This window comes from Oncorhynchus mykiss, chromosome 4, assembly GCF_057628025.1.
Source record: "Oncorhynchus mykiss isolate SJ-2025 chromosome 4, ASM5762802v1, whole genome shotgun sequence".
NCBI classification, from domain to species: domain Eukaryota; kingdom Metazoa; phylum Chordata; class Actinopteri; order Salmoniformes; family Salmonidae; genus Oncorhynchus; species Oncorhynchus mykiss.
Window position 1 is genome coordinate 35103762 of NC_143025.1, and position 27759 is coordinate 35131520.

Here is a 27759-nt window from a genome sequence, read left to right on the forward strand (position 1 = left end):
CACCAAGGGCAAATAATTAAGTTATTCACAACTTTTTATGTTACTGATGTCACTTCTCCCCCACTCCCCATCTCTGGCGCTCGAGGGCACCAGGCGGCCGGCCCATCATTACGCACACCAGTCACCATCATTACGTGCATGAGCACTTCATGGGACTCACCTGGACTCTATGACTTAATTGATTGCCTCTCCTATATCTGTCACTTCCTCAGTTTCTTCCCCATGTCTGCATTTATGTCATTTTGTTACCCCTGTCCATCATTTTGATCCCCCTGTCCAGACGCTGTTCTTCCAGATGCTGTTCTATGTTTTGTTATACAGTTGGAAGTTTACATGCACCTTAGCCAAATACATTTCAACTCAGTTTTTCACAATTCCTGGAATTTGATCCTAGTAAAAATTCCCTGCCGTTAGGATCACCACTTTATTTTAAGAATGTGAAATGTCAGAATAATAGTAGAGAGAATTATTTATTTCAGCTTTTATTTCTTTCATCACATTCCCAGTGGGTCAGAAGTTTACATACACTCAATTAGTATTTGGTAGCATTTCCTTTAAATTGTTTAACTTCGGTCAAACGTTTTGGGTAGCCTTCCCACAATAAGTGTATGTAAACTTCCGACTTCAACTGTATGTCCGTTTATCCATTAATCCTCGCTCCCTGTACTTGCTTCTCGTCTCCCAGCATCTGTCCTTACAGAATGCATCAGGGAGTTTTTTTGTTTTTTGTTGGGGTTGGTGACGTCAGGCCCAGGTACCGGGGGTGCCTCAGCTGGCTCGTCGGGCTTCCATACCTTAGCTGGCTCGAGAGTTTTTTTTGCTTTGGTTGGCTTGGCAGGCTCCCATCCCACGTCATTCCTCAGCCGGCTTGTCGGGCTCCCACGCCTCTCAGCCGGCTCATAATGCTCCCATCCCACGTCATGTCTCAGCCGGCCCGTCAGACTCCCACATCTCGGGCCGGCATGTCGAGCTAACACATCTTGGGACAGCACGTTGGGCTCCCACACCTCAGCTGGCTGGTCGGGCTCCCATGCCTTGGGCTCCCAGGCCCGTCAGGCTCCCTTTATTGATTGCCTCCCCTATATCTGTCACGTCCTTAGTTTCTTCCCAGTGTTTGCATTAATGTCGTTTTGATCCCCCTGTCCAGACGCTGTTCTTGTTTTGTTATATGTCAGTTTATCCATGAAATCTTCACTCCCTGTACTTACTTCTCGTCTCCTAGCGTCTGTCCTTATAACTGAGACCATTCTAATATATCTACATTGATCGTAAATTCCCATTTATCCATTTCCATAGAAATAATATTTATTCATTAGTGTCTTTTTTAGGGGGTAGATGTTGAATGTTGCAGATAGATTGTAGCTTCCATCAATGTTTTTGTCTTCATCACTTCCAATCCCCATATATTTTTTTTCAAGTATAATTATACATATGCATACATACATACAGTGCATGGCAAAAGTCTTCACCCCCTTGGCGTTTTTCCTATTTTGTTTCATTACAATCTGTAATTTAAATCGATTTTTATGGATTTTTATTTGGATTTCATGTCATGGACATACACAAAATAGTCCAAATTGGTGAAGTGAAATGAAAAAAATAACTTGTTTCAGAAAATCCTAAAAAATAAATGACAGGAAATTGGTACGCGCATATGTATTCACCCCCTCTGCTATTAAGCCCCTAAATAAGATCTGGTGCAACCAATTACCTTCAGAAGTCACATAATTAGTTACAGTGCCTTGCGAAAGTATTCGGCCCCCTTGAACTTTGCGACCTTTTGCCACATTTCAGGCTTCAAACATAAAGATATAAAACTGTATTTTTTTGTGAAGAATCAACAACAAGTGGGACACAATCATGAAGTGGAACGACATTTATTGGAAATTTCAAACTTTTTTAACAAATCAAAAACTGAAAAATTGGGCGTGCAAAATTATTCAGCCCCTTTACTTTCAGTGCAGCAAACTCTCTCCAGAAGTTCAGTGAGGATCTCTGAATGATCCAATGTAGACCTAAATGACTAATGATGATAAATACAATCTACCTGTGTGTAATCAAGTCTCCGTATAAATGCACCTGCACTGTGATAGTCTCACAGGTCAGTTAAAAGCGCAGAGAGCATCATGAAGAACAAGGAACACACCAGGCAGGTCCGAGATACTGTTGTGAAGAAGTTTAAAGCCGGATTTGGATACAAAAAGATTTCCCAAGCTTTAAACATCCCAAGGAGCACTGTGCAAGCGATAATATTGAAATGGAAGGAGTATCAGACCACTGCAAATCTACCAAGACCTGGCCGTCCCTCTAAACTTTCAGCTCATACAAGGAGAAGACTGATCAGAGATGCAGCCAAGAGGCCCATGATCACTCTGGATGAACTGCAGAGATCTACAGCTGAGGTGGGAGACTGTCCATAGGACAACAATCAGTCGTATATTGCACAAATCTGGCCTTTATGGAAGAGTGGCAAGAAGAAAGCCATTTCTTAAAGATATCCATAAAAAGTGTTGTTTAAAGTTTGCCACAAGCCACCTGGGAGACACACCAAACATGTGGAAGAAAGTGCTCTGGTCAGATGAAACCAAAATTGAACTTTTTGGCAACAATGCAAAACGTTATGTTTGGCGTAAAAGCAACACAGCTGAACACACCATCCCCACTGTCAAACATGGTGGTGGCAGCATCATGGTTTGGGCCTGCTTTTCTTCAGCAGGGACAGGGAAGATGGTTAACATTGATGGGAAGATGGATGGAGCCAAATACAGGACCATTCTGGAAGAAAACCTGATGGAGTCTGCAAAAGACCTGAGACTGGGACGGAGATTTGTCTTCCAACAAGACAATGATCCAAAACATAAAGCAAAATCTACAATGGAATGGTTCAAAAATAAACATATCCAGGTGTTAGAATGGCCAAGTCAAAGTCCAGACCTGAATCCAATCGAGAATCTGTGGAAAGAACTGAAAACTGCTGTTCACAAATGCTCTCCATCCAACCTCACTGAGCTCGAGCTGTTTTGCAAGGAGGAATGGGAAAAAATTTCAGTCTCTCGATGTGCAAAACTGATAGAGACATACCCCAAGCGACTTACAGCTGTAATCGCAGCAAAATGTGGCGCTACAAAGTTTTAACTTAAGGGGGCTGAATAATTTTGCACGCCCAATTTTTCAGTTTTTGATTTGTTAAAAAAGTTTGAAATATCCAATAAATGTCGTTACACTTCATGATTGTGTCCCACTTGTTGATTCTTCACAAAAAAATACAGTTTTATATATTTATGTTTGAAGCCTGAAATGTGGCAAAAGGTCGCAAAGTTCAAGGGGGCCGAATACTTTCGCAAGGCACTGTAAATAAAGTCCATCTGTGTGCAATCTAAGTGTCACATGATCTGTCACATGATCTCAGAATATATATACACCTGTTCTGAAAGGCCCCAGAGTCTGCAACACCACTAAGCAAGGGGCACCACCAAGCAAGTGACACTATGAAGACCAAAGAACACCCCAAACAGGTCAGGGACAAAGTTGTGGAGAAGTACAGATCAGGTTTGGGTTATAAAACATATCCGAAACTTTGAACATCCTGCGGCGCACCATTAAATCCATTATAAAAAATGGAAAGAATATGGCACTACAACGAACCTGCCAAGAGAGAGCCCACCAAAACTCATGGACCAATGCAAGAGGGGCATTAATCAGACAGGCAACAAAGAGACCAAAGACAACCCTGAAGGAGCTGCAAAGTTCCACAGCGTAGATTGGAGTATCTGTCCATAGGGCCACTTTAAGTCGTACACTCCACAGAGCTGGGCTTTATGGAAGAGTGGCCAGGAAAAAGCCATTGCTTATCGTCTGAATGAATGGACCAAGGCGCAGCGTACTTCGAGTTCCACATGTTTAATAAATATGCAACTCACCAAAAACAATGCAGAAGAAAACAAAACATGACGTTCTGGGCTGCTCACAGGCAGCTACACAAAAACAAGATCCCACAAACAACCGGTGGGAAAAGGCTGCCTAAATAGGATCCCCAATCAGAGACAACTTTAGACAGCTGCCTCTGATTGGGAACCATACCAGGCCAACAAAGAAATAGAAAACATAGATTGCCCACCCTAGTCACACCCTGACCTAACCAAATAGAGAATTAAATGGATCTCTAAGGTCAGGGCGTGACAGCTTAAAGAAAAAATAAGCAAACACGTTTGGTGTTCACCAAAAGGCAAAACATATGGAAGAAGATACCCCGGTTCAGATGAGACTATAATTGAGCTTTTTGGCCATCAAGGAAAATGCAATGTCTGGCGCAAACCCAACATCTCTCATCACCCCGAGAACACCATCATGCTGTGGCAATGTTTTTCATCGGCAGGGACTGGAAAACTGGTCAGAATTGAAGGAATGATGGATGGCTGGCACTAATTACAGGGAAATTCTTGAGGGAAACCTGTTTCAGTCTTCCAGAGATTTGAGACTGGGAAGGAGGTTCACCTTCTAACAGGACAATGATCCTAAGCATACTGCTAAAGCAACACTCAAGTGGTTTTAAGGGGAAACATTTAAATGTCTTGGAATGGCCTAGTCAAAGCCCAGACCTCAATCCAATTGAGAATCTGTGGTATGACTTAAAGATTGCTGTACACCAGCGGAACCCATCCAACTTGAAGGAGCTGGAGCAATTCTGACTTGAAGAATCGGCAAAAATCCCAGTGGCTAGATGTGCCAAGCTTATAGAGACATACCCCAAGAGACTTGCAGCTGTAATTTCTGCAAGGTGAATAGTTATGCATGCTCAAGTTTTGAGTTTTTTTGTCTTATTTCTTGTTTGTTTCACCCAAAAAATATGTTATATCTTCAGTGGTAGGCATGTTGTGCAAATCAAATTTTACCAACCCCCCCAAAAAATCTATTTTAATTCCAGGTTGTAAGGCAACAAAATAGGGAAAAAGCCAAGTGGGGTGAATACTTTCGCAAGCCACTGTACATATAAATACATGTACATACATATATACAGTACCAGTCAAAAGTTTGGACACAACTACTCATTCAAGGGTTTTTCTTTATTTTCACTATTTTCCCAATTGTAGAGGAATGGTGAAGCCAGCAAAACTATGAAATAACACATATGGAATCATGTAGTAACCAACAAAATGTTTAACAAATCAAAATATATTTTAGATTCTTCAAAGTAGCCACCCTTTGCCTTGATGATAGCCTGCCACACTCTTGGCATTCTCTCAACCAGCTTCACCTGGAATGCTTTTTCAACAGTCTTGATGGAGTTCCCACATATGCTGAGCAGTTGTTGGCTGCTTTTCCTTCACTCAGCAGTCCAACTCATACCAAACCATATTAAATGGGTTGAGGTCCTGGTTGAGGCCAGGTCATCTGATGCAGCACTCCATCACTCTCAGTCACCGCAAACCAGATGGGATGGCATATTGCTGCAAAATGCTGTGGTAGCCATGCTGGTTAAGTGTGCCTTGAATTCTAAATAAATCACAGAGAGTGTCAGCAGCAAAGCACCCCCACACAATCACACCTCCTCCATGCTTCACGGTGGGAACCACACATGCAGGGATCATCCGTTTACCTACTCTGTGTCTCACAAAGACACGGCGGTTGGAAACAAAAATCTCAAATTTGGACTCCACCGGTCTAATGCCCATTGCTCGTGTTTCTTGGCCCAATCAAGTCTCTTCTTACTATTGGTGTCCTTTAGTAGTGGTTTCTTTGCAGCAATTCGACCATGAAGGCCGGATTCACGCAGTCCCCTCTGAACAGTTGATGTTGAGATGTGTCTGTTACTTAAACTCTGTGAAGCATTTATTTGGATTGCAATCTAAGGTGCAGTTAACTCTAATGAACTTATCCTCTGTAGCAGAGGTAACTCTGGGTCACAAGAACTGAAGTATATAAAAAGATCTAACACAACATTAGGTGATGATGTATGGATAATTATGGATTTATAATCAGCTGTAATGGGGCGGTCATTTTGGACAGGGAACACAGAATTAATTAGCATTTATTTGGGATGCATTCTGAGGTGCAGTTAACTCTAATGAACTTATCCTCTGGAGCAGAGGTAACTCTGGGTTTTCCTTTCCTGTGGTGGTCCTCATGAGAGACAGTTTTATCATAACGCTTGATGGTTGTGGGGACTGCACTTAAAGAAACTTTCAAAGTTCTTGAAATGTTCCGTATTGACTGACCTTCATGTCTTAAAGTAATGATGGACTGTCATTTCTCTTTGCTTATTTGAGCTGTTCTTAACATAATATGGACTTAGTCTTTTACCAAATAGGGCTATCTTCTGTATACCTCCCCTGCCTTGTCACAACACAACTGATTGGATTAAATGCATTAAGAAGGAAATAACTTACACAATTGTGCTTTTTATGAGGCACACCTGTTAATTGAAATGCATGCCAGGTGACTACCATATGAAGCTGGTTGAGAGAATGCCAAGAGTGTGCAAAGCTGTCGTTAAGGTAAAGGGTGGCTACTTTGAGGAATCTCAAATATTAAATATATTTTGATTTGTTTAACACTTTTTGTACTTCATGATATGTGTTATTTCATAGCTTTGATGTCTTCACTATTCTTCTACAATGTAGAAAATAGTACAAATGAAGAAAAACCTTTAATGAGTAGGTGTGTCCAAACTTTTGACTGGTACTGTATATACACATCTTTAAAAAATATATATATTTTCCTTTCTTACTTTCTAACCTTACCACCCCTCCCCCAATTGGAGTAAACTAGTGAACAACAACGCTTATGCTTCTACTTCCAACTTATGCATACATTTCATAGACACAGTCTATTTTACAATAGTTACCTTTAGTTTGTTTTTACCCTTGTCCTTTCTCTAACCTCAACCTCTTCAATCTATTTCTTTCACAAAAGTTCTGAACCTATATGCGTTTTACAGACACAGTATGTTTTACATTAGTTATCTTGTTATTCATTTTTATTATTCCCAACCTTCAGCTCCATTCAATCCCTCCCATCTATCGCTTAACACCATCCATGTTGGATATCTATTTGCCATATATTTTTTAATTGTGCTGTGATGTTTCACAAAAGTTCCAAACATTTCTATTCTCATAATTTCTACTATTACATCATTATAATTTTTTTTGAATTTTACCCCTTTTTCTCCCCGATTTCGTGGTATCCAATTGTTTTAGTAGCTACTATCTTGTCTCATCGCTACAACTCCCGTACGGGCTTGGGAGAGACGAAGGTTGAAAGTCATGCGTCCTCCGATACACAACCCAACCAAGCCGCACTGCTTCTTAACACAGCGCGCATCCAACCCGGAAGCCAGCCGCACCAATGTGTCGGAGGAAACACCGTGCACCCGGCAACCTTGGTTAGCGCGCACTGCGCCCGGTCCGCCACAGGAGTCGCTGGTGCGCGAAGAGACAAGGACATCCCTATCAGCCAAGCCCTCCCTAACCCGGCAGAGCTCGGCCAATTATGCGTCGCCCCACGGACCTCCCGGTCGCGGCCCTTTGTGACAGGGCCTGGGCGCGAACTCAGAGTCTCTGATGGCACAGCTGGCGCTGCAGTACAGCGCCCTTAACCACTGCGCCTGTCACGTTCTGACCATAGTTCTTTTGTGTTTTCCTTGTTTTAGTGTTGGTCAGGACGTGAGCTGGGTGGGCATTCTATGTTGTGTGTCTAGTTTGTCTGTTTCTATGTAAGGCCTGATATGGTTCTCAATCAGAGGCATGTTAGTCATTGTCTCAGATAGGGGAACCATATTTAGGTAGCTTGTTTTGTGTTGGGGTTTGTGGGTGATTGTTTCCTGTCTTTGTGTTCTCTGCACCAGATAGGACTGTTTCGGGTTTTGCCACGTTTGTTGTTTTTGCAATTGTGTTCATGTTTAGTTTATCTTATTAAAAACCATGAACTCTAACCACACTGCATTTTGGTCCTCCTCTCCTTCGACGGAAAAAAGCCTACATTATTGATCGATTGACTATGACTTTTCAGATCACCCAGTAGTGCTATTTGTTGAGTTTGCTCCAGGTAAATGTTTGCAATTCTTCAGCCATTCCTGGACTTGTGAACAAAAACAAGCTACTTATGGACAGTACCAAAACAAATGATCTAATGATTCTGTCTCTTCGCAGCTAAATCTGCAGAGCTGGGAAGGTTATAGGAATATATATATATATATATATAACATTCTATTGGTTGTAAGAATTTTGTATACTGTATACGTTTTGAATCCGGCGTCATTTTGCATATTAGTTCATAAACCATGTGCCATGGAATCGGTACGTTGAAAATCCCAACTATTTTGCAACATCTATGGCACAGCTGTCAATTTTTTGGTCCTTAAATGAAACGGGTATACTTTTTTATTCATCACAATTTTCTTGAACCAATGTTGGTCTTTAATGCATGGCCGACAGACAAGTTCCCTACTTTTTCCCCTTCCCCTTTCCTCTTAGTGTCATAATCAAGTCTTAATTTCTGTCATCACATCAATTACTTTGATCTTCAAATGATATGTTAACTTGCTTCCGGTAGGATAATGTGATTTTCTTGCAGAGGTATAATTCTAAAGTTCATTTCATATTCCCTCCAGCTAACTTCTTTAGATAACTTCAGCATCAAAGGCTTTTAATTAATTATTCAGGTATCTGACAGACCTATACCACAGTATAAAAGCAATGTCCTAACCTGCACGGTTGTTACTAGTTACCACAGCCACATAGTCAGAATTGTCTACATTAAATAAAAAAATGTGCCTTTTGGTCTTAATTTCAGGTTAGGATTAGGCATAAATTGAGAAGTATGGTTAAGGTTAGAGTTGAGGTTAGGGTTAGGTTTTCAGTCAGATTTTAAGAAAATAAAATTGTAGAAATGCCATAATTATTACTTTGTGGTAACTAGTGATGACCAACCTGCACTGCAGTGCATGCCTTCTGGGTAAATTGTCCCATGGTTGACCTCTGACCTACAGAGAGGAAACATCCTCTGGAGGTGTAAACCTGGTAACTGCCTCTGTCAGTCCAGGTCGTAAATTCTCCCAGATTAATACATACATAACCCATTCAGCGATAAAAAGGAATGTGAGGAAAAACTCTTAGAAAAGATACATCTGTCATTCTCCTTGGTGCTGGGCTCTCCTTCAATCTTAGTTGCATCCCAAATGGCACCATATTCCCTACACCCTATTCTCTATGTAGTGCACTACTTTTGACCAAAGTCCTGATTAAAATGTGTGCACTGTATAGGGAATGGGGTGTCATTTGGGACGCAGACCCTTAACTCGGACCAAGTGACAGAGGGAGTGCTGTCGCAGGGAATACAGATTTAGAATTGGTCCGGTTGATGAATGGCATTTAATATATATATGTATAAGTGTTCTGTAATCAGCCTGCACCTGCCCAGTGACAGAGTAAGACATTGTGTACTTGTTTGCCTCTGTGTGGACTATAAGTGTGTGTGAGTGTTTGTGTGTGTGCGCACATGCGCATGTGACCATCCTGCAGTATGTGTGTAGGTGTATACTGTACATATGTGTTAAAATCCTGCAGTATTTCTCACCACCCATGCCTGCATCAATTTCTCACATATAGAGTAGATTACATCTCACTCCCGGAGAGGAATTGCCTTTGAGAACTGAAAGAGTCTTTTCGAGTGTTTTTTACACTGTGAAATATTATTTTTGATTATTTTTCACTGCCAACCCTCAGTCCATAATGCGTTGCCATGGAGTTTAACTATACTGTTGAACATCATTTGAAAAATAAAAACCCTTCATGCACTGTGCTGAAACATCACTCTACTAAACCTACAACTGAAGTCATCAAGGTCAAGACCACCAGCTTCTTTCCTATGTGTTTTCTTACAAATCTCTGTTTCTGTATAATGTAACACTGGGTTGTTCTGTCTCTGTACAACGTGTTCTTGTCTGAATGGGTCTAACCTCTATCTCTCCAGGTATTACACCACTCTACCAGGGGTGCAATTTCCTTAGCAAACGATGGTGCCTGAAAGCGCTCTCTCTGCTGCTAGAGAGGGAGAGAGTGAGAGAGATTTCTTCTCTCTTCTTCTTTTCCTATATTTGTACTTCTTCCTTTTCTCTTGTCTGTCTCTCTCAGCTTTGGCTTTCTGATCATCACTCTGTGTGTGGCGTGTCCTTGGCACTGACTCCATGTCCATTGCTGTGTTATATCATATACACAGACTGTATATGGGAGTGTCCATTACACAAATGCTTATCCTGCTATAGAAAAATAATTATACCATTGTCTGTGTGCTTTCCCATGTCTTTCCCAAGTGTCACCCAAGGTTTCATGTGTCTTGGGGTTTTCTGAGTTTCTCTGAAACTTGTGTACGTATGTGTGTCTGCTTTTATTTGTCTTTATGTAGTGTGTGTGTGGGGTTGCGCTCGTGTGTGTGCGCATGCAGAGATCAAGATTAGAAACCAGCTTTAATACAAATGAACCACATCTAGAATGCATAGACTCTTTAGATGCACTATACTCTGCTCATGTAGGTATAGGACTGTGCCCATGGGACATAATGTATAGGACATCATGAATGCCACAATCACTCATACTGGTTAAAGACTTCACCACCGTGACGCATTTGATAAATTCTGTCAGCACACAACAGTGGTATGAGGCCATTGCCTCAACATTGAGTGAGTGATGCATAGAGCTCTCTCTGTTGTCGGTGTACAACTCCGTGGTCAGGCCATTTTGGGTGCGAGTCAATAACTCTGAGTGTATGACTAGTCCAGAGCTAGTGACGGCCATGTTTGATGTTTGTATTCACATCCAGCCTCTCTGTTTCTGCTATCCTCAGTGGCTCTGCTAAGAAGGTGTCAATGGACAGAATAAATGTGGCTGCCTTAGCTAACAGCAGAACAGTATCTGCTTTGTGTGCATAATGAAGTCCGCTTGTCAGCCAGGGAGACTGCCTGCGACCCAAATGGCACCCTATTCCTTTTATAGTGCACCACTTTTGACCAGGGCCCATAGGGGTGCGATATATAGGAAATAGGGTGCCATTTGGGACGCAGATCTCTGACTGTCTAATGGCATCTTAATACACAGGCAGCAGCCGATGGGTCTGAAGGGAAGGGCTTAGAGAACATGAGAGTAGTCAGGAACAGAGAGGAGTACGTGTGTGTGTGTGTGGGGGGGGGGGGGGGGGGGGGGGCTAGGAGGAGTGTGTGTGTGTGTTTATATTTATGTCTGTACTGTATGAGATGTTGCTATGCGTGTGTTTTTGGAGTGTGGCTATCAGTGCACTGGCCTTTGTCTCCATAGTGTTTTCCTCACTCTCTCTATTATGGATAAGTGGAAAATGTTCCTGTTTTACTCTCTCTGTTTTTCCTTGTCTTCTTCCTCCTCTTCCTTTTTCTCTCTTGTTGGTTTTTCTCTTTTCTCTTTACTCCCCCCATCATCATCGCACTTCGCCATCCATAAAACAATCCAAACCTCACCAAATCCTCTCAGATCAACGAGAAGGTTGGTTTTTTTCACTCTTTACCTTCCTGCTCCTCCTTTGATACCCCATGGTATGCCAAGGCCCGGTGGGCTGGAGCCTGGCAGCGCCCCCAGCTTCACGCTGGGTGCCACGGGCCCGTCCCGGCCTGATGGGCCTCCCAGGAACCTTCCTGCCTCTACCAACCTGAACTTCCACTGTGCATCTCCTACCCTATATCTACTTGCTACCCTCTCTACTACTGCTATGCTGCTTGCCTCCACCCTAAACCCTCCACCATCTACATTGTTATAGGTCTTTGAATATCTCTGGCATGGATGTGTCTTCCCTGTCAGCTTCAGTCTGTTATGTATCTTCCTTGCCCACTTCCTTAGGTGATCCTCACATCACCTAGGGTGTGTCTATTCCATCCCAGCATCCTCTATGTTCACACTGTGTCCGTCCAACCATGGCTGTGTCCAATTGGCACCTCATTCCTTATAAAACGCAATACTTTTGGTCAGCGCCTTAAGTGCTCCGGTCAAAAGTGTGGCACTATATAGGGACAAGGGTGTCATTTCACTGTGAGCCTGAGCCCTCACATCTGTGTTGCCACATGGACTCGTCATGGTCCCAGTCTAGCTGACTGCACAACTCTCATTTTACCTTACCTTGACTCGACTCTCACACAGTATATCAGCTGGTAGCATAGCTCTCCACCATACAGTCTTTGGCATCTTGGGAGTAACAATAAGCTACCATTAGAAAGAATTGCAGCCTTGGTTATATCCATGGTTTATGAAAATGAGAAGCGTATGGGCTCTCACTGAGATTTCTCTGATGCAATGCATTATCATTGGTCTTCTGCAACAGTGGTTTCTCATTGTCTTTTAGGTATTTTACATCTGGGTTCAGGGAATAGATGTTGCATGAAGCTTAAGAGATCAGTACTATTTACATACAAGTTCAAATTTCAGTAAGTGCCTTTTTCCCACCACCCTGGAACGATTTTCCTATTTAGTAGAAGATGTTGTGTTATCCTGGTTAACAGTGAAAAGCCTTTTGAGTTTTCAATATTTAATCAGGCTAAAGCAGCTTTGATTGTTTATTTTGGATTCAACATTCAGTGCAGTATTCCAGATTTAGTTCATAGAACAATGTGAGCAGAGAACAGAGAGGGAGAGACTGCGGAGAAGATGAGAATAAAGCAAACAAATCTGTTTAAAGACCCAGTGTGTTTTTCAGTAGTTTTTTTTCCAGTTTCAAGCGTAACCCCAAACAACAGGGGTCAATTATGAGACAAAGGAGTCTAAAATGTCATAATTTCCAAACTTTTTTTTTCGTCCTTCACAAGTGTAGGACTTTGTCAAGCAAACAATTTACCATGTTTTCTCTGTTTTTAATGGAGGAATGAAATACAATCTTTCTTTTACTTGTGGTGCAACGCTGAACGTTTTGATTCAATAGTGCACTTTGTGATAAAAAACACAAAATTTGGCACAGAGGTACAGTACTCGTCAAAGGTTTGGACAAACTTACTCATTCAAGGGTTTTTCTTTATTTTTTACTATTTTCTTCATTGTAGAATAAGAGTGAAGACATCAAAACTATGAAATAATACATATGGGATCATGTAGTAACCAAAAAAGTGTTAAACAAATCAAAATATAGTTATATAGTGTCACGAACCGGCTCAAAGTTCGTAACAAAAAAAGGGAGACAACGTGGAGATAAGGAATAACAAAATGTATTTATTAACTAAAGTAAACTAAATATAATTAACAACGGTGTGTGTAGTCAGTAGTCAGAAGTGTAAGTGAGTGGTTGAGTGCATGAATGTGATAATGAGGGATGTTGAAAGGTGCCAATGCAAACAACCAAAAACAGCCACAAAAATGCCACAACCAAAATCTGTCTGCATGGAGAGAGTCTCCCCAATGAATGGGGAAGAGGTATATTCATCCTGGGACACACCCAAGCCCATGTGTTCTATTTCACTAATGACCCTCCCGGCTCCTCCCACTTTTAAGGAAAACAAGAGCAAAGAGACAGAATATGGCAGACAGAGTGGGAGGTCACAGTAGTCACCCTTTGCCTTGAGGACAGCTTTGCAGCTCTTTGCATTCTCTCAACCAGCTTCACCTGGAATGCTTTTCCAACAGTCTTGAAGGAGTTCCCACATTTGCTGAGCACTTGTTGGCTGCTTTTCTCATCCCAAGCCATCTCAATTGGGTTGAGGTTGGGTGATTGGGGAGGCCATGTCATCTGTTGCAGCACTCCATCACTCTCCTTCTTGGTCAAATAGCCATTACACAGCCTGGAGATGTGTTGGGTCATTGTCCTATTGAAAAACAACTGATAGTCCCACTAAGCGCAAACCAGATGGGATGGCGTATCGCTGCAGAATGCTGTGTTAGCCATGCCGGTCTAGTGTGCCTTGATTTCGAAAAGAATCAGAGACAATGTTACCAGCAAAGCACCCCCACACCATCATCACACCTTCTCCTCCATACTTCACGGTGGGAACCACACATGCAGTTCACCTACTCTGCATCTCACAAAGACTTGGCGGTTGGAACCATAAATCTCAAATTTGGACTCTTCAGACCAAAGGAGATATTTCCACCGTTTGTGTTTCTTGGCCCAAGCAAGTCTCTTCTTATTGTTGGTGTCTAATGCCCATTGCTCGTGTTTCTTGGCCCAATCAAGTCTCTTCTTACTATTGGTGTCCTTTAGTAGTGGTTTATTTGCAGCAATTCAACCATGAAGGCCTGATTCACGCAGTCCCCTCTGAACAGTTGATGTTGAGATGTCTGATACTTGAACTCTGTGAAGAATTTATTTGGGCTGCAATCTGAGATGCAATTAACTCTAATGAATTTATCCTCTGGAGCAGAGGTAACTCTGGGTCTTCCTTTCATGTGGCGGTCCTCATGAGAGCCAGTTTCATTATAGCGCTTGATGATTTTTTTCGACTACACTTGAAAAAACTTTCAAAGTTCTTAAACTTTTCCGTATTGACTGACCTTTTTGTCTTAAACATCCTGTTGTGTTTTAATTGTGGAAGTTATTTCTTTCTTAATACGTTTAAGCCAATCAGTTGTGTTGTGACATGAAAAAAATATATATATAAATATAAAATATATATTTAATATTTGAGATTCCTCAAAGTAGCCACCCTTTGCCTTAACGACAGCTTTGCACACTCTTGGCATTCTCTCAACCAGCTTCATATGGTAGTCACCTGGCATGCATTTCAATTAACAGGTGTGCCTCATAAAAAGCACAATTGTGGAAGTTATTTCCTTCTTAATGCATTTAATCCAATCAGTTGTGCTGTGACAAGGCAGGGGTGGTATACAGAAATAGCCCGATTTGGTAAAAGACCAAGTCCATATTATGGCAAGAACAGCTCAAATAAGCAAAGAGAAATGACAGTCAATCATTACTTTAAGACTTGAAGGTCAGTCAATCAGGAACATTTCAAGAACTCAGTGTGTGTGTGTGTGTGTGTGTGTGTGTGTGTGTGTGTGTGTGTGTGTGTGTGTGTGTGTGTGTGTGTGTGCGCTTGCGTGCGTGCGTGCACTCGAACACACATGCATGTGGGGCTGTGGAGAGGAAGTGTGTCCGTCTGATGAATGGGAATGTGCCTGAACTAAATTTTTTACACTAATTGTAGTCTCACCCATTAATTTGTAATAACAGGTCATATTTGACCGGGACCACCAGAGGTGTAGAAAAGTTCAATAAAACACCCAAAATGTAATGAAAATCATCTAAATGTATTTGGTGTGTTCAGGTGCCCTGTGTGGACAAAGTCATGGAACCTTATGACAATCATATTAAATGAACTACATTTTTCAGAGACAAATCAGTCCAATTTGTCCGGAACACAGCAGGAAGGTTAAAGTAATGATGGACATTTCTCTTTGCTTATTTGAGCTGTTCTTGCCATAGTATGGACTTTTACCAAATTAGACTATATTCTGTACCTTGTCACAACACAACTGATTGGCTCAAACGCATTAAGAAGCAAATAAATTCCTGTTCATTGAAATGCATTCCAGGTGACTACCTCATTATGCCAAGAGTGTGCAAAGCTGTCATCTAGGCAAATGGTGGCTACTTTGAAGAATCTCAAATGTAAAGTATATTTAGATTGTTTTTATTTTAAATTTGGTTACTACATGATTTCGTATTAGTTATTTTATAGTTTTGATGTCTCTACTATTATTCTACAATGTAGAAAATAGTCAAAAATAAAGAAAATCCCTTGAACGAGTAGGTGTGTCCAAACTTTTGAATGGTATTGTAGATATGGAGCCACCCCAGATTTGGCCCCTGGGGGGTGTGGCAGTGTTCTACCTGTTTAAATATATGCTTATTTTGGGGGATTTCAACCATTGACTTGTGTAACAAAAGGTTTATTAAAGTGGTACTTTGCAATCATTACCAATTTGTCGCTTTTAAGCAAAAATATGTTGGCGCCTCTAGGGTTAAATTGCTGAGCTGAGAAGGTGTCTCTCTGTGGGAGAGATGGATAAAAACCGTCTCAGCTACCCACACTTCCAGCCAACTCACACATCAGCAAGGCACTTTCTAAAATGGAGGTCTGTGCCCTCTGACAATTTACCTCCCATTAATCCCAGACAGTCTCATGTCTTTTCTCGAATAAAAAAAAAAGGACTACGTTTAAGACAGTTAACTGATTCCTTTCCTCTCTGTGAGATATGAGAGAAATATTAACTTACATTGCCTTCGGAAAGTATTCACAACCCTTTACTGTTTCCACATTCTGTTGTGTGACAACCTGAATATAACATGGATTATATTGAGATTTTGTGTCACTGACCTACAAATAATACCCAATAATGTCCAAAGTGAAATTTTGTTTTTAGAGTCAAAAAGTATTCAGCCCATTTGTCATGGCAAGCCTAAATAAGTTCAGGAGGGACTTTTTGTATCAATATCAAAAAATTTCTTGGTATTAAGTACCTTAATGTAATAGATTTCCATTAAAATGGGCAAAAATGGATTTTAGTAACAAAAAAAAGTATTTTGCTAGGACTGTCTGGGAGTCATCTGAGTGGTGAGGGGAAAACTGAAAACTAGCTGTTATTGGCAGAGAGGCTTGGAACTCTCTTTGTTATCGGTCTATTAACCAATATACCTCACGGAGATGTCACCATGGAAAGTTGAAACTCCCGCCCATGCAACCAGAAACTATCAGGAAATGTTTTCACACTTTTACAGTGTTAGTTTCGTCAGCCATGTTACAATATGGTACAAAAAAACACAGGCAAAACAGAATTCTGACAGCACTGGGTCTTTAGCAAATCACATGATAATATGCATGGACTCAGTCTGAGTGCAATAATAGTGGTTAACTTGATTTCTGAATGACTACCCAATCTCTGTACCCCACACATACAATTATCTGTAAGGTCCCTTAGTCGAATACTGAATTTCAAGCACAGATTCTATCACAAAGACCAGGGAGATTTTCCACAGCCTCATCATGATCATAGCTGCTCTGTAGCTAGTTAGTAATTGGCTTGATGCTTTGCTTGCCTTGTGCCTGGGCTGCTGCATGCCTTGCTTGACAATATTTGTGTGCCTAAAATCTGTGTGCAACCACGATTGTGCTTTAAACCCTACCCCCCTCAGCTCCAAAGCCTTTTCTTTTTCCAATCCCAAATCCTTCCTCCCTTCCCTCTTTCTCTTCCCCCTCTTTCTCTGTGGCATGCCAATGAAGATAAGTGTGTGTCTGCATTATAACTGCCAGCTTCTCATGTTGCTACTGCTGATACTACTTCCTGTTCACTTGAAACCAGTGACTATACCCCACAGTGTCACTCGCTTCTACGACGATGACGAGTTCTCCTCCTCCACCACTTCCTGGTGACCTTTAACCTTTAACATTTGTCCTCCATAGCCAATAATAACTCAGATAACTCCTTGTTATAACCTCACTCAGTCAGCCAATCAACAACAACTATCATGTCACGCTGTGACCATTTTCCATATCCATGGGTAACCTCCAACCTCCACATCCTTCTAATAATGTACACAGTGACTAACGTTGGTTTGTTATGATTCCTCCTGCCCTGCATTGCGCTGTCCAGCATGTCACGTTGACAGCTCACAGACTCCAATCTAACACATTGGTTAATTTCCTCTGAAAAGCTCAGAGTTAGTAGACCATTGGCCTCAATTTGATTACAGAGGAACAGATATATAAATCTCAAAATCTCAGCATTTACTTGACTTGAATGAATCACACGCAGACTTCCTGCATACAGAGATGGTACACATGGCACTCATACAGTATGCATACAATACACACAAAAAACATGCAAAAGAAATGCAAAATCTAAGTCTCTACTTAGGTAAGGTAAGGTGAATACTGCAGTAGAGAAAGATTGCAAATGCCCATGTTCAGGACATAGGCTAAATAAAAATGTGATTTTGTTAGATAACACCCAACTGTGGTTCATTATGGCTATCTTGAAGTCCCTCAGTTCTTGTTGCCCTCCTGTAGACTACAGTCCTGCAGGAGGGGGGGGGGGGGGGTGAAAGGATGGAGGAAGAGAGAGAGAGAGAGAAGGGAGAAGAGGGTAGCAACCTCACCTCACACCCCATACACCATTCAAGTCACATAAAAACTGAGATGTTTGTATTAGAAGAAGAAGAAAAAACTATTTTGGTGCCATGCTAGCTTCAAAACCAGCTTGGAGATATTTACAGTATTTAGATGTAACTGCTGGTCAGCCAGGCAGGGCCGGTGGGCCCTAGAATACTGTAAGTACTACATTACTATGCCTGCATCATTTTGCTGTTGTAAAGAAATAAGCAGGTGATTTCTTAGTCATGATGATAAACACAGTACTTTAAGAGTTGTGATGTGAATAATGTTGCCTCTATTTTATCTTCAAGCACAAAACAGGGGTCTGCTAGAGTTCTCCCCTTGCATCCCAATTGAAATCCTGTTCCATCCCAAATGGCACCCTATTCCCTACATGGTGTATTACTTTTCACCAGAACCCATAGGGTACCATTTGGGACGCAACGTCTTTCTCAGCGAGCGGCTCTTTGTTGGGCTGCAACCTTGCATTTTTCCTGAGCAAAGAGAGAAAATTGGGAACGTTAGTTATCTTACTGATGATTAAGAGTCTCAGCGCTGTCTGAAAGGGGATCGTTTTGCGGGTAGCTTAATGTGAGATCCTGCAGACCATCTGTGTGTGTGTTGGGAGATCAATTGGGAATTGAAACGTCAAGGCCTGGTTTTTGCTGCTTGCTGTGCCTCACCTGCACAACGATTTGCAACCTCCGCTTACAACCTCCGCTCTGTGAGGTTATAGTCACAGAAATACAGTCATATAGTATGAGATTGGCAGTAGTGGTACCCTGATATATCTAAAAGTTTGGCAACTCCGACTTTCTTCGTTTTTGACCTGAGATCACCCTAAACTGGAATCACGGAATGGCACATAACTGTGGCCTATACCCAGCCTCGAACAGCCAGCCCCCTCCCCTCGTCTCACCACTCTCGCTCTCTCTCTCGCCCTCCCTCTCTCTCTCTGTCTCTTACCCTCCTCTCCTCCTTCCCCCCCTCTGTTTTCCCCCCTGTTGTCATTGTCACGTGCTCAGGCGATGTCCGTCTCCGTGGCAACCCATGTTAATGCCAGCCATCTGTATCACAGAGCGTGCAGGTAGCCTAGCGGTTAAGAGCGTTGTGCCAGTAACCCAAAGGTTGCTGGTTTGATTCCCCGAGCTGGCTAGGTGAAAACTCTCTGTGCCCTTGAGCAAGGCAGGTAACCCTAATTGCTCTGTATAAGAGTTTCTGCTAAAATGTAAATGATGGTTCTCTCTTTCCCTCTGGTCCCAGCAGACAGACAATGCAGCCCTTGTCTTTGCAGAGACGACAGCCAACATGACTATCTATCACCTCTCCTCACTGACTGACTGAGCCCATGCAAATACACATTCATTTATCACAGTGATTCCTCACTTGGTTGGAGCTAATTAACTTACTGCTGTGCTTGAGTGAGCCAAATGAAGACATTATGTGCACATACATCCTCTTTCAGTTTATTTGTTCAAAGTAGTACCGCTCTCAAATTATACAACATTAGCTATACCCTGCTGTGTTTCCGACCTGTTTGTCGGAAGTATACAACAGCTCAATACATCTCACTTGGTACTCTGGTTGAGTCAACGTTGTTTCCACATAATTTCAATGAAATGACATTGAACTAACGTGGAATAGACGTTGAACTGACTGACGTCTCTGCCCAGCAAAAATTATACATTGGAGGTGGCGACTAGTAATGTTTTTGGTTGCTTGTACATTTCTATTTACACCTCTTTTGGAAGTACATACCAGCCATAACGGGAGTAAGTGAAGATAGTTGCTCAGGGAAACGTATCGAACCTACTTTGACATTATAACGCTTGCATAGCTGTCTAATGGGAGTTTGAATCTGAGCTTCCTGAGCGTTAGAGAGGAGACATGTCACAGTCATCGGCAACATCTCTAACGCAAAGATACTGCAGCAGGTTTCCACAAGCTTCCACAGCCACAAAGTCAAGTTAATTTAAGGTTAGCGTACGGTTAGCAGTGTGATTAAGGTTAGGGTGAATGTTAGAATTAGGTTTAAAATCAGATTTTAAGAAGATTAATTGCTCAAATTGGCAGGGTTTATGACTTTATGGCTGTGTTAACTAGTGACAACCCTCTCCCGCCTCAATTTAGAGCCACGCCTCAAAGTTATGTTTCGCTCAGAATTTGAATAGATTAGCATGTCACTCAGTAAATCCACACAACCTAAATTCCAAAAAGTGCCACTGTTACCAGGCTTTATGTGAAATGTGAGCCTGGGGACAAGGTCAGATCTGTCATAAACCTCTGTGTCTCTCCCTGTTTGACTCACACAGCATGTAGATCTCCCTTCCCCTTCTATTTAGTTAGACCAAGAAGAAACATGGTGAAAACCCCGTAAGACACAATCTAAGCCCCTCAAGGCCAGAATATTCAGACTCTAAACTTAAATTATACCACATTGAAACACATTTTGTGACCATTCTCAGCCTTCCTAGTCAAGGAGTGTGTGTGAGCACTTTTGCTGCCATGCCGTTGAGCTATGTATATTTAATGCCTGCAAAGTGAGTAGCATTGCAACATTAATTCAGACATAATGAGCAGTACTTCCCAGCACTTAAGGGGACTTCTAATGGTGTATGGTAGATAACAAGGGAGAAGAAACCTCTTCTATTCACTCACACTTAGAGACAAAACGAGTGTTGGATAGCTAGCTTACTCTGAGTATGGTAGGGAAGCTATAGACTTAACAGCAGTAATAAGCTCCAGGTGTGTCTTAATCCACATACCAAAGAAGGAAATCCAAAGGCACTCGTGAGAAAACTAGCCTTATAGGCCACCTTAGGCATTTTTTTGCAAATTTAACATGAAAGGGGAGGAAAGTCCTATTTCACTGTTGAGTAATAGATACATCACATGTGGTCCCACCCTAACTAACTATAGCAGAGTTGCCATAGGCCTCTATTGTCCCAGAGAACAGTGGTATACCCTGCAGCAACAGCCAGGCCTGACCATTGAGGTATTGAGCTATCCCAGCCAACCATGCAGTGTCTCCCATCAAACCTCCACTTCTTCTGCCTCTCACACCCCTATGCTCTCCCCCTGCAGTGAGGCGTGTGCCACCCCGGTTCTCCATCCCTCCCAACAACCACGAGGTGATGCCGGGTGGCAGCGTGAACCTGACGTGCGTGGCGGTGGGAGCACCCATGCCCTACGTCAAGTGGATGATGGGGGTGGTAGACCTGACTAAGGAAGAAGAGATGCCCATTGGGAGGAATGTTTTGGAGGTCACCAACATTCGCCAGTCTGCCAACTACACCTGTGTGGCGATATCGTCGCTTGGTATGATCGAGACCACTGCACAGATCACCGTCAAAGGTGAGAGGGCTGGGAGAAGTGTGAGAGAGGGGGTGTGGGAGTTTGAGTGTTTGTTTTGCCTGGTATTTGGTATTTTATTAGGATCCCCAGTAGCTGTTGCAAAGGTGGGAGCTGCTCTTCCTGGGGTCCACACAAAACATGAAACATGACATAATACAGAATATTAATAGACAAGAACAGCTCAAGGACAGAACTACATCAATTTAAAAATGGTGCACGTAGCCTGGGATGCAGTGAATTAGCTATGTTTGGTATCTAGCAAAGTAGCCCTCGTTCAAGATCAACATGTCAACATCCAAAATCAATAGATGGATCGGGATCAAGATCAACATCCAAAGGAGATATTTTATATGAATATTAGATGAAAATGTTAAAAATGTCTCACTATGTCTTGGACTGCACTATAAGAGCTTGATATTCATGAATCATGATCCATTGCACCTAATGGCACAACAAGCTTAATACTAATATAGAAATATACTTTTCTTTCTTTAAACATGTATACAGCATTGTGTGAAAGAATAAAAAAGTATAAAAATGATTTACCCACAATCCTCTAAAAGCAGAGTAATACGGCAAGATATGAAATGCAAGGTGATAAAAATGAAAGACTTCCAATGAATCATTTAATCACTCGATTTTCTCTTTCTTTGGTTTTCCTTATAAAATATATTTTGAGCAACATGTTAAATTGGATTATTTTGGTAAAATTAAATTAACAACTCACTGAAACAATTTGCCTATGTTTTTACAGTATATATATATACAGGGCCTTGCGAAAGTATTCGGCCCCCTTGAACTTTGCGACCTTTTGCCACATTTCAGGCTTCAAGCATAAAGATATAAAACTGTATTTTTTTGTGAAGAATCAACAACAAGTGGGACACAATTATGAAGTGGAACGACATTTATTGGATATTTCAAACTTTTTTAACAAATGAAAAACTGAAAAATTGAGCGTGCAAAATTATTCAGCCCCTTTAAGTTAATACTTTGTAGCGCCACCTTTTGCTGCGATTACAGCTGTAAGTCGCTTGGGGTATGTCTCTATCAGTTTTGCACATCGAGAGACTGACATTTTTTCCCATTCCTCCTTGCAAAACAGCTCGAGCTCAGTGAGGTTGGATGGAGAGCATTTGTGAACAGCAGTTTTCAGTTCTTTCCACAGATTCTCGATTGGATTCAGGTCTGGACTTTGACTTGGCCATTCTAACACCTGGATATGTTTATTTTTGACCCATTCCATTGTAGATTTTGCTTTATGTTTTGGATCATTGTCTTGTTGGAAGACAAATCTCCGTCCCAGTCTCAGGTCTTTTGCAGACTCCATCAGGTTTTCTTCCAGAATGGTCCTGTATTTGGCTCCATCCATCTTCCCATCAATTTTAACCATCTTCCCTGTCCCTGCTGAAGAAAAGCAGGCCCAAACCATGATGCTGCCACCACCATGTTTAACAGTGGGGATGGTGTGTTCAGCTGTGTTGCTTTTACGCCAAACATAACGTTTTGCCTTGTTGCCAAAAAGTTCAATTTTGGTTTCATCTGACCAGAGCACCTTCTTCCACATGTGGCAAACTTTTTATGGATATCTTTAAGAAATGGCTTTCTTCTTGCCACTCTTCCATAAAGGTCAGAATTGTGCAATATACGACTGATTGTTGTCCTATGGACAGAGTCTCCCACCTCAGCTGTAGATCTCTGCAGTTCATCCAGAGTGATCATGGGCCTCTTGGCTGCATCTCTGATCAGTCTTCTCCTTGTATGAGCTGAAAGTTTAGAGGGACGGCCAGGTCTTGGTAGATTTGCAGTGGTCTGATACTCCTTCCATTTCAATATTATCGCTTGCACAGTGCTCCTTGGGATGTTTAAAGCTTGGGAAATCTTTTTGTATCCAAATCCGGCTTTAAACTTCTTCACAACAGTATCTCGGACCTGCCTGGTGTGTTCCTTGTTCTTCATGATGCTCTCTGCGCTTTTAACGGACCTCTGAGACTATCACAGTGCAGGTGCATTTATACGGAGACTTGATTACACACAGGTGGATTGTATTTATCATCATTAGTCATTTAGGTCTACATTGGATCATTCAGAGATCCTCACTGAACTTCTGGAGAGAGTTTGCTGCACTGAAAGTAAAGGGGCTGAATAATTTTACACGGCCAATTTTTCAGTTTTTGATTTGTTAAAAAAGTTTGAAATATCCAATAAATGTCGTTCCACTTCATGATTGTGTCCCACTTGTTGTTGATTCTTCACAAAAAAATACAGTTTTATATCTTTATGTTTGAAGCCTGAAATGTGGCAAAAAAAGTGTCGTTTAAAGTTTGCCACAAGCCACCTGGGAGACACACCAAACATGTGGAAGAAGGTGCTCTGGTCAGATGAAACCAAAATTGAACTTTTTGGCGACAATGCAAAACGTTATGTTTGGCGTAAAAGCAACACAGCTGAACACACCATCCCCACTGTCAAACATGGTGGTGGCAGCGTCATGGTTTGGGCCTGCTTTTCTTCAGCAGGGACAGGGAAGATGGTTAAAATTGATGGGAAGATGGATGGAGCCAAACACAGGACCATTCTGCAAGAAAACCTGATGGAGTCTGCAAAACAGCTCGAGCTGTTTTGCAAGGAGGAATGGGAAAAAATTTCAGTCTCTCGATGTGCAATACTGATAGAGACATACCCCAAGCGACTTACAGCTGTAATCGCAGCAAAGGTGGCGCTACAAAGTATTAACTTAAGGGGGCTGAATAATTTTGCATGCCCAATTTGTCAGTTTTTGATTTGTTAAAAAAATTTGAAATATCCAATAAATGTCGTTCCACTTCATGATTGTGTCCCACTTGTTGTTAATTCTTCACAAAAAAATACAGTTTTATATCTTTATGTTTGAAGCCTGAAATGTGGCAAAAGGTCGCAAAGTTCAAGGGGGCCGAATACTTTCGCAAGGCACTGTATAAAACAGAAAACATATGTGTTGAAACATGGTAACAGCTTCTTTTTATAATGACAAAAATGATATTAATACCCCAATCACCAAGACCAACGGTCAAAGGACGAGCGGTCAAATGATGAGAACATCAGTAGCCTAAACATCATTACAAGCGCCAAGTGTCTTGATAAATAGTCAAACTCGGCACAAAAGCAATAATGCCATTACAATGAATAGAAGTGTCGATATAACAGCAGTCAGAAATAGTCCATCATTGTCAGCTCATGCATACATTACATGGTGTCAGCTAGGTTTTATTTAGCCATTATTCCTTGTCCTAACAGTCTTTGTAACTTTCACTTGCTTGACCCACTTTGACATACGTTGGCTTGCTTGTAGCATGTAATAGTCTCCGGTATTCTTTTTGTGTTCCCATTGTCTTGTCATTCTTCATCTCCATTGTGGAGTACAACTGCTGTGCAGGTGCCTTATTTTGCACAGAGGGAGGGAACTCCTGTCTCACTTTGTTCACGCTGCCGGCCAGACTTGTTTTCTTTGCAAGCAAATTGTTCACCGATGGCAGTGAAGTTAAGAAATTGTCCATGGTGACATTTTTGGCTATTTCCAATGTAAGGTTCCACAAGCCCCATCACCACATTCTCTGACACTCGCTCACCTACTGCCCGATGTGGATATTTTCCCAGATGAAAGCCGTTCAGCATCTACAATTACGCACACTCTCATTGGGTAACCTACTCCAAGTAGGCCAGAGTAGACTGATAAGACTGCTTTTATTTGGTGGGCTGAAATAGGGTACATATCATTTTAAGATTTGAATTAGACTGGATCAATGCAATAGAATGGCTCGCCTTGTTCTTCATTCACAATTGGTGACTACATAATTATGCATTGTTCGTTTCCCCTCGTTCATCAACTCAAAGCCATCATACTTTACTTCATTTATTTCATCTGTTGTTATATGTGTGAAATGAGTTTTGGTATAGTTTGGGTTCAGTTTCGTGGCAATTATCGGGGTGATTATCAGATGGGCATTGCACTTTCAACTGTGGGAAGAAGGAGAGGAGCAGGCCCTACTGTTTAGAGAAGGAGAGGAGCAGGCCCTACTGTTTGGAGAAGGAGAGGAGCAGGCCCTACTGTTTGGAGAAGGAGAGGAGCAGGCCCTACTGTTTGGAGAAGGAGAGGAGCAGGCCCTACTGTTTGGAGAAGGAGAGGAGCAGGCCCTACTGTTTGGAGAAGGAGAGGAGCAGGCCCTACTGTTTGGAGAAGGAGGGGGAATGTGGGAAAACCATTAAAAAAAAATGACATGCCCTCCTTAAACTTGTTATAACTCCAGTTCTGTTTGTGATGTTAAGATTCGAATAACAACAGTGTGTTGTATGGATTTATTTAGGAAAAGTCAAGGATGGAGGGGGGCATGACTTAAAACATGGCAGAGTAATAACACATTATAATTCATGAGGAGTCAAAATTACTGCTTTAGCGGTTCTAGCAGTATATGTTTTTAAAAGTATTATTATAAATTCACCCAAAAATGATTTCTAACAGTGTGGCTGTGTGGTTGAGTGGATACAATTCCCACAAAATGTATCATCTTACTCCCCCCCCCCCCCCATCCTGTTTTTAATCTGTCTAAATAAAGCATTGAAAAAATAAAGGTGGAATTCCACAAAAAAATATTCTCCATAGGCCCTTAACCGTCAATGTTTAGGCTGTAAACCATTTGCATTTCAATACCATTGATTGTATGATAAACATAGTGTTTGTGTTTTGATGCTAACTTTTACATGCATGCACTGAAACCTAATAAAGTGTTTTCACAACACTCTCTTAAAACCCACATTTTCAGGTTAAAGAACTACTTTGGGTGTTTCAGACGACTTCATTTCTGTTTTAAAGCACTTACATTGGATTTACATTGAAGCACCCTCCAAACGATTTCAGCTTAGGTGCTCTACTTTTCATGGTTTCATTACACAGTCATGGTGAAACTTTCTATTTTTACAGCACAGATGACAGTGTGTTCATTAATACTGTCATCAATAATTCAATATGGCTGAAACTTTACCTTCCTGAAAACCTAACTATGACAAAGTAGCGAGATGACAAACTAGCGAGCAAAGCGTTTTTGTGTTTACTTTCCAATTACAATGGGATCCTGCTTTTGGGAAATACAGTAGGCTATCTCACTGCTTCAAATATGAACAGCACAAAGTCATATTTCATTTATTTTTTAAGGAAGGGTCTTAGCTATGGGCTAATGATTCCAGATCGAATTGGCCAAAGACTCAGTTGAACATTTCATTTACTACTTTGTTCATTGCATGTGAAATGCTTGAAGCCCAAATCAGTTCTCATCTCATCTCTACATCTACATCCTCTGAGTTTAGTGAGTTGAGTACATGGAGAGATAATGAAGTCAGTTCCTTCTTTTAGGGATTAATATTTGCACTGGCTGAAACAACACATAATATTAGAGTATTTGTGACGCTCAAATACCTATCAGTCTAACCAATCATTAATTCACTAGAGTTATTATAGAGAATCTCAGTTATTTCAAAGATTTTTTTGAAGAGGAAAGCACTACTACTTCTAGTAATGGAGACATATTTTCTGAATGAATGGGGCCCTATGGTAATATTAACAAAACACAATATGACTATCAAAAAACAAATAATAAAGTACACTGTTATCTGTTTTTGTAATTTTATCAGTAACTTACTGTATTAATCACCAATGTGATGCTGTATAAACTGAATACAGTAGATTACTGTAGAATGTACAGTAAAATTCTGTAAATGTGTTTTACAGTATTAATTATGGTGCATTTTGGGAAAATGTTTTGCGTGAGGAAAAAGTTTCTGGCTCATTAACATATTTAAGGCGTGCCTTGTAAGAGGCTATATTTGTTGCACCCGTGAGTGAGAATGCTGTACCCCCACAGAATACAGTAATATACTATATTTTCTCAATTCTACCAACCTTGTCCTGAAACTTGACAGTGTCTTATTGGCACTGCTGCCAGTAATTTACTGTCATTCAGAATTCGGTACCAATTTTGCATTTTTGGAGCATCAACAACCTTTTGACCACATGTGGGTGTGTGGTAATGTTTCTCAAGCATTAACATATTTTGAGGCATGTCTTGTATAAGGCTATATTTGTTGCACCCATTGAGAGTGCTGTACCAATTTAAGTGATATGTGGTTCCCTAACAATTGCACTTATGTAGGGAACAGATCAGAGTGACAGCAAGTCTCAAATCTTTAACGGTTGAGCGGCTAGCAATTTCATTTTGATCTGTTTTGCCCTGTAGTCACCATCAGTTTAGAAGCCGTTCTTTAGGCCTGAAGTGAAAGTGATATAA

General features: G+C 41.4%; 1 protein-coding gene across 5 annotated transcripts in view; it reads left to right on the forward strand.

The window, feature by feature from the left end:
• The window catches only part of LOC110521733 (receptor-type tyrosine-protein phosphatase F), a 345140-nt gene that overhangs the window by 200768 nt on the left and 116613 nt on the right, over positions 1 to 27759 (forward strand). For all 5 annotated transcript variants that reach the window (XM_036968462.2, XM_090231901.1, XM_036968469.2 and 2 more), the window contains one exon: positions 21173 to 21442. In XM_036968462.2, the coding sequence (XP_036824357.2) occupies positions 21173 to 21442 (270 nt within the window). The remainder of the gene's footprint in view (positions 1 to 21172; positions 21443 to 27759) is intronic.